This window comes from Arachis hypogaea, chromosome 14, assembly GCF_003086295.3.
Source record: "Arachis hypogaea cultivar Tifrunner chromosome 14, arahy.Tifrunner.gnm2.J5K5, whole genome shotgun sequence".
NCBI lineage: Eukaryota > Viridiplantae > Streptophyta > Magnoliopsida > Fabales > Fabaceae > Arachis > Arachis hypogaea.
In genome coordinates, this window is record NC_092049.1 from 15,519,434 (window position 1) to 15,527,780 (window position 8,347).

The 8,347-nt window shown below is 25.9% G+C and overlaps 1 protein-coding gene across 1 annotated transcript; it reads left to right on the forward strand.

The window, feature by feature from the left end:
* The first annotated feature begins 3,708 nt into the window (after nucleotides 1-3,708).
* Nucleotides 3,709-6,485, forward strand: LOC112740286 (glucan endo-1,3-beta-glucosidase, basic isoform). The gene is made up of 3 exons (XM_025789052.2): nucleotides 3,709-3,827; nucleotides 5,055-5,570; nucleotides 5,691-6,485. The coding sequence occupies exons 1-3, from the start codon at nucleotides 3,755-3,757 to the stop codon at nucleotides 6,203-6,205; spliced, it is 1,104 nt and encodes a 367-aa protein (XP_025644837.1). The 5' UTR covers nucleotides 3,709-3,754; the 3' UTR covers nucleotides 6,206-6,485.
* The last annotated feature ends 1,862 nt before the right edge of the window (nucleotides 6,486-8,347 follow it).

Sequence of the window (8,347 nt, forward strand, 5' to 3'; positions counted from 1 at the left end):
TAATAGGTTTAAACTACTTAATGAATTATTAAAATTTAAAAATAATAATTTATTAAATATAAATTAAAATTATTCAATTATAATTAGGTTAACTGATTCAACTTATAATCTAACAGTTAAATTAATAATTTAATATTTTGACTGGCGTAGTTTTAATAACTATAATCTCAAAAATATTTTTAAAATGGAATAAATTATAATTTTTTATTTCTAAATTTTATCAAAATTTTTAAAAATATCTCTAAATTTTAATTTATTTTAATTTTATCTTTAATATTTTTAATTTGTATTAATTTTTTTTCCTGTCTTTAAATTTTTCTAGTTAAAATATAATCACTACTCTTTTTTTTTTTTTACCCTCTACATAATCATCATTTTCAAAACATATTCTTCTCTTCCAAACATCCTCCTCTCCCAAACCACTACCGCCACCAACATCATTTCTTCCCCGTATCTTATCTCTAATTTCAACCACAATTCCACCCACTCCCATCTCCTGTCTCTCAATATTCATATATGGTGTCTTGGAAGAAAAACATCACAAACCATTGTTCATGCATTAATTTATTGTTACTATTAAATCACTTGTTATTATTTTATCTTTATTTTATTTTTATTTATCTTTATTTATTTTTATCTTTTATGAACAATGTTTATATATATTTAGATTTATTTTTATAATTTTTTAATCAATCAACAATTAATTTTAATTAATCAAAAAATACAAAATATAACTTTTTTTATTTTTTTTCATTCTTTTACAGTTTTATTAGTTACTATTAATTATTAATTAATATTAATTATCATGGTTCATGTATTAATATAGTTGATTTTATGTGTATGTGATTATTGCAGAACAAGAGAACCGTGTTGTGATGGATTGCACCGTGAAGTCATGTTTGTGGCTATGAAAATGTTAGTTATGTGGTATTCTTGTTAAGTTCAAATCCAACACCTGCAATATAACTTCCTCATAACATGAATTAAAAGAGGGGGAGGGGAGTAGTAGTGCGTACACCAAGTTAAAAGTATATTTCGTTGGTGGGTTGATAGTGTTAACAAATGGTTTAATTACTCGTGAAATTTTTAATTAAGTATTTATATTTTTTTTTTAATTGGGTTTTTAGTAATTGACTTAATTTTATAGGAATCCAACTAAAAAAAATTGGTGTAGGAATCCAAATAAAAGAAAAAAGTGTAGAGACTCGATTAAAAAAATTGGTGCAAGGACTCAATTAAAAAGAAAAAAATAAAGGGACCTAATTAAAAATTTTGTAAAACTATAAGAACAAACAGAATAATTAAACCATACAATTATGAAAGAATAAAAAAATAAAAGATATAAAATTTTTATTGTATGTTGTTATTGTTGTATGTTATGAGAGAATAATATTATCTATTTATACTAATTACTAAATTAAGTTTAAATTTTAAAATAAATTAAAATAATTAAAATTTTTTGATGATTCTATTAAAGAAAGATAATCATAATTAACTTAAGAAAAAAGATAACTATAACAAATTTTATTTTTAAAAAAATAAAATAAAAATTTAATAAGTATGGTGTGGACGAGAGTTGCAGTAAAATAGAGGTATTTTTATAGTGAGGTGGGGGTGATGGCGTTGGGAATGGAGATAGAGTTGGACGACCAAAAGAAGTGAGAGTGGATGAAGATGGAGTTCCGTTGAAATATTGACTAATATTTTTTTTTAAATAAATTTTCTATATTATATAATTTTATCGAGTAATTAAGTAACTTATTATAAGATAAGTTATTGTTTTGTCCCACTGATTTTTTTGGCTGTATGTACGTTGCATTTTCTCTTTCACTTATTCAATTCTGCTCCTCACATGCACGCACTCGTAATAATATGCAATTATGCATTCGCAGCAGCCGGCGGCGTTATTTTTATAATATATATCGATTATATTGCAATTTATATAATGCTATACAGCCAACAACTGAGATATATAACAACCTATTTTTAGAGAAAAAGCAAATCTACTTTGATTTTTATTGGTAACAAGTTATTGGTAAGCAAATCTATCCGTTAATCCATATAATTTTATACATATATATGTCCCATGTGTAAATTTAATTTAGCGAAAGTATTAATTAGAATCTTAGGAGTTGTGATTTTTATACTTAGATTGATTATCATAATAAATTTTGGTTACGGTAGAGTTGAACTTTAAAATTGATTTAGAAGAGTTTTAGTTATGTAGAGTTAAACTTTAAAATTAATTTCTCTCTTTTTTCTTTTTTGCAGAGATTCATCATGATGGTAGTTTTTCAATATTTTTAATGAGTAAAAACTGTAAAAGACGTATGTCTAGAAACAGAGAGATAGGACCGTCTTTTATGTGTTATTAGCTTTAAATCTAATACGGTCATCAAACATTAGAATTAACAGATAAAATTAAACCATTAATAATTTATAAATAATTACAATTAGACCATAACAAAAATTTAAATTACAATAAACTTTTAACACCATGAACCCATATCTAGTTTTTATTAGTGGAACTTCTTTATAAGTACTGCATTACACAAAGATCATATATATTACTATGAGAATTACATTGCTTTTGCATATATGAAATGTCTGGAAGGATTAATCTTGGGACATTTTTTTACCTTCAATTTCACGCGCTGCATGCAGAGTTTTTGAGTCCGAATCTATATAGATGTGTATAATTAGTAACAATTTTCATTAGATTAAGTGTACTACTGTAGTAAAATAATGTCAACCAACAAGACAAAACTCTTCTTTATGTTTTTTTAAGCTAGCTAAAGACCTTTGTCTTTTATTTGATCGTGAGCAGAGGGATACGTGACAAAAATAAAATAAATGAACGAATAATAAGCATATATTATTAGATATTCGATTTGATTCATAAACGTAGACTGCGGGAACCAATTAAAAAGCTAGATCAATTAGTTAAAAAATAAAAGATCTGTTATAAAAAAAAACTCTTTATTATCTTAATTTTTCAAATTTTAAAATTAGAAATATAAAGAATTGATTTGAGTTGGCTTTATGTTAGAGTGGGCTCCAATTTCTATACTTTTTTATATTTTATTTTTTGGTTGCTCACGGTATCTTTCAGTTCGACAGAATAAGGACTAATTCATTATGGGAGTGGATTCTCTCAAGTGAAAAAAAATTGGATGGTGTCCAGTGTTTAATCTCACCCTTCATTGTTCTTTTTCTCCTATTTATTTTTAGTCCTACTTATAGAATTAAAGGTAAGAAATTACACTTTATTCTTTCAAGTGTTAAAAAAAATGGAGATGATCCATTTCCATTCATCACATATCTAAATTCTATTTAATGATTTGTCACTGGCCAATTGGTTGCTAGCAGACACTTGCTTAAGCGAACGAATGAGCTGACTACTCGACCAATCCAAATTAGTTTATATTTTATTTAACAAAAATATTTAGTAACAAAAAAATATTAGTCAAAAATTGACAATTAGCTTTATTTAATGCACTGTACAATAAATAAATAATAAATAATAAGATAAATTTAAACTGTTTAGGGTGATTATTTTTTATTTCTCTAATATTTTTTAATTAGACATAGTTTATATTAAATATTCAAATAAAGTTCTTGTAAGTTTATGCATGTTCCGTGATGAGTCATGAGGTGTGTGTGCATCTTTGTGTGTATATATAAGGGGATCAATTCAGAGGCCAAAATAGAGCAAATCCTTTGATAATTGTTGTTTTAGATTTTCATCATACTAATGATAATGTCTTCGTTCTCATGGGTTACTGCTCTATTGCTTCTTCTATACACAGCTAACCTTCGCTTGGCAGGTTCGTAATTCTATAAAGCGCAACTAATCTCTTTAATTTGTTAAATGTTAATCTTGTATGTGTATCTACGTATGTCATTAAAATTGTGTCGTCTATAACATAATTTTTATAGTAAGCATTTCATAAGTCTCGTATACAATAATATATTAGAAGAATTTTAAATGTTTCTAGAATATTGATGTTGAATAATTTTAATCGTTAATTTTAATTATAAAAAATATATATAATATATATTAATTTAAATTAAATATTAACATCACTAAAATACTAGTATTCTAAAAATATTTAAAAATTTTCATAATATATAATACTTAAGAATAAGTATATAAAAAATCAATTTTAAATTAATTAATATTCATTAAAATTTTTGTTTATATTTTTTTTAATTTGTTTCTTGAAAGTTTAGAATTTATAATTAGGATTTAAGATTTATAATTTGTGATAAATAATAATTTTAAAAAAGGATTGATATTGAAAAAAAAAGTTGGTTTTCTAATTAAATTTATGATAAAAAAATTAGTTAAAGCATAAATATATGTTTTGTTGTCCAATTCACTTGTCTTTAAAATTTTAAAAAATTTAAAACATTTTTAATATTTAATTTATTTTAATTTTACTATTAATATTTTAAATATATTTTGATTGTGATAGTTATTTTCATAAAAATATTTTTATATAAAAATTATATTATTTATTATTTAAATAATTTAATATATTTAACTGCATTATCAATTAATTAATATCTTAACAAAAATATTTATATGATAATTTTTTTATGTCATTGTCACTGAGAGTAACACGTCATGTTACATAATTTCAGTGTTTAAAAATATTTGTTAAAATATTAGAAAAAATTAATCAAATTATATAATTTTAAAACTTTTAGAATATTTAGTTATAATTTAATATGTGAAATTTTTAGAGTTAGTAATTTTTAATATTTTGGTTATTATTTTACTAATACAAATATTAAATTATTATATTTTTAACAAATAAATTTTACGAATTTATGTATACAAATTTAGAAAAATATAAATGTAAATTGTATTGATTCGTGTATACGAATTTTGATAAATATAAATACAAATTATATATTTTTTATATGTAAAATTTTTATAAATATGAGTACAAATTATTTTTAACTAAATCTTAATAAAAAATAATAATATTGCTGATCATGTAATATTTTTTCTTTAAAATTAACAAGATCGTCTATTTGACTTATAGATGCTCAAATTGGTGTTTGCTATGGTATGCTGGGGAACAATCTACCAGCAGCAAACGAAGTGATAGATGTTTACAGATCAAACAACATCAAACGAATGAGACTCTATGATCCCAATCAAGCTGCTCTACAAGCACTTAGAAACTCCGGCATTGAACTCATTCTTGGAGTTCCAAACTCTGATCTTCAAGGCCTTGCCACAAACTCTGAGAGCGCACGCCAATGGGTGCAAAGAAATGTGCTAAGCTTTTGGCCTAGTGTCAAAATCAAGTACATTGCAGTTGGTAATGAAGTGAGACCTGTTGGAGACTCCACTTCATGGATGGCTCAGTATGTTCTCCCAGCAATTCAGAATGTATACCAAGCTATTAGAGCTCAAGGCCTCCATGATCAAATCAAGGTTTCAACTGCCATTGACATGTCCCTCTTAGGAAACTCTTTTCCTCCTTCACAAGGCTCATTTAGGGGTGACGTCAGGTCATACCTAGACCCAATTATAGGGTATTTGGTATATGCAGGTCGGTAACGCTAGAAAGACAATAACCTAAATTATTTATTTAACTTAACATTTATAATTTTATGTATATAATATCTATAATTAATTTTTATTACCTCTAATATTATCTAAATATTTGCAGGTGCACCATTACTAACCAATGTTTATCCTTACTTTAGCTATAGAGATAATCCAGTTGACATATCACTACCCTATGCTATTTTCACATCCCCAAATGTGGTGGCATGGAATGGTCCATATACATACCAGAATCTTTTTGATGCTATGTTGGATGCAGTGCATGCTGCCATTGATAACACCGGAATTGGTTTTGTTGAGGTTGTTGTGTCTGAAAGCGGGTGGCCCTCAGATGGAGATTTTGGTGCAACTTATGATAATGCACGAATTTATTTGGATAATTTGATTCGTCATGTTAATGGGGGTACTCCAAGAAGGCCTTGGAAGCCTACAGAAACTTATTTGTTTGCCATGTTTGATGAGAACCAGAAGAATCCGGAGCTGGAGAAACATTTTGGACTTTTCTTTCCTAACAAACAGAAGAAGTATTCATTTGGGTTTGGTGCAGAAAGGAGAAGGGAATTCTTTGCCAATGAGTTCAATGCAACAGTTGTTCCATTATTGAAGAGTGACATTTGAGCTTTAATTTGAATTTATGTCGTCAAAATTTGGGTGATTTTCTAATCCATTTCCTTTTATAATTACTGTGAGAATTTGGTAGATTTTAATTAGGTTGATGTATCCAAATGTGTTTGGATATATTGATCTAAGGCTATACTAAATTTTCAACGCGGTAGTAGAAATAATAAAAATGGATAGAGCAATACAAAATAAAGGGGTGATTATTCTTGTAATTGATGTTGTGATGTACTATTTGATTCTTGGGGATAATTAATGGTGAAAATGAGCAGAGTTGAAGTGAGTTTTATTTTTTTTTTTTTTCATGGTATCTCCTAATCCAACAAGTCAAAGACTAATTCGTCGCAGTACTGAGTTCCATTTAAGGGTTTGTCGCTGGCGAATGAATTATTTTAATAAGCCGGCCCATGAATTTCGTAAGTTTTTTTTTTTTTTTTAAATCTATGATCTGGTATTTTTAATTAATAACTTTTACAAAAAGTCTAGCCACGAAATCTTATTGAATAGTCCAATCCATCTCCACTTTTACTGGCAACTCACTTATATTTATTTTTATATATATATATGAAATAAATAGTTAAAAAATTATTATATAATAATTTAATTAAATATATTAAATTATTTCACTGTTTTTAATTATCAATTTTGTATAAACTACACGTGAGTTTTGTTTTTTTTTTTCCTTATCTTTTCCAACAATATCTTCTCAATTTATTGTACATTTTTCTTCATTTGTCATCTTTCTTTAGTTCCATTATCATTGTCTCTTTCTTATAATTCTCTTCATTTTAGTCATTATTGATGGTTGATAATTATATCAGTAATTGTAAAAAGTGTTTAAAAGTAATGTTTTAATATTTATAATAAATGCTAAAATAATATAAAATCTTTTTATCTAGTCATTTAAAATAACACATGTAAACATTTTTCTTGTTAGCAAAGGTAGTAGAATTGTATTTAAATAAAGAGCCAAAATATCATTACCGTTCGATCTAATGGACACTACTACATCATATAAGAGAAACGCTGAATATCGTTAAATTAATCGACAGATTTAGCGTTGAATTTTTTCACGGTTACGAAAAAAAGTTCGTCCCTCAAAAAAATTACTATCAAAGTAAAAATTTTGTTACTAAATCTGACAGTAAATAGTAGCATAAAATTTTATTTTATTAGCGTCAATGTTATCGTCGAAATTTAGGCAATGACAAACATTTTACCGCAAATTTTCGCTGGTAAAATTCAAACACAAAACTCTTTCTCCTCATTTTTGCGAACTCTCTCTAATCTCTTTTTCTCTCTCGTCTTTTTGTCTCTCATCTTTATGTCACTGCTTCAGTGAAGCTACATTCGTCACCACCACCTGGAGCTGCCCCTATTGATGGTGTCTATTTCCGTCGGAAGTCCTTACCTTGTTGTTATCACTACCGCCTTCTGTCACCATACTTCCATCAGCTTGCTACCACCATTAGAGGTAATTTTTTTATAATTTATTATTTTTTTGTGAGTTTAGAATTTCGTTAAGTGTTTTATTAAATTATTAATTATATTTGTTTAATAAAGTATGTGATTAGGACTTGTTATGTGTTAATTTAGTATAATTAAAAATTAAATAATGTTAGGGTAGATTAGGATAGGAAGAAATTAAGAGTGCTTGAACTGTTTGAAGATTTTATTTGAGTATTAAGAGTGTTTAAGTTGATGAAAAATTTTATTTAAGTTTAGTGAATGGATTTCTTTTAATTGCATTGAATTTATATCGTTTATTTTTGTTATGGTTGTTAATTTGGTGAAATTAGAATTAGGTTTTAACTAATTGCAAGGTTGAGTTTTATTTATTTCTTTCAAATTAGTTTTTGATGTAGTTTCACCTACCTTATGAATTTAATAAGTTGTCTTGTTTATTAGGACAGTGCTATTTTCTTTGAGATTAATTGGAGTTCGCTTTTTTCATAGTGTAAAACTAGTAAAATACTAAATAATTAATTGACAACTAATAAATAAATTAAATGAGAGCAAAAAAAGATTAGAGATTTAATATTTATAATTTGGAGAAATAAAAGTATTTAGGGTGCGAATTAAAATACTTATCTTAAAGATTTTAGTCCAAAATTAGGCCAACGGTATATATATATATATATA

What these genes read in the sequence shown, in the direction of transcription:
- LOC112740286 (XM_025789052.2), top strand. Translation starts at nt 3,755, where the DNA reads ATGATAATGTCTTCGTTCTCATGGGTTACTGCTCTATTGCTTCTTCTA. An exon ending in AGCTAACCTTCGCTTGGCAG is followed by an intron (nt 3,828 to 5,054) that starts GTTCGTAATTCT and finishes TTTGACTTATAG; the next exon opens with ATGCTCAAATTGGTGTTTGC. An exon ending in AGGGTATTTGGTATATGCAG is followed by an intron (nt 5,571 to 5,690) that starts GTCGGTAACGCT and finishes AAATATTTGCAG; the next exon opens with GTGCACCATTACTAACCAAT.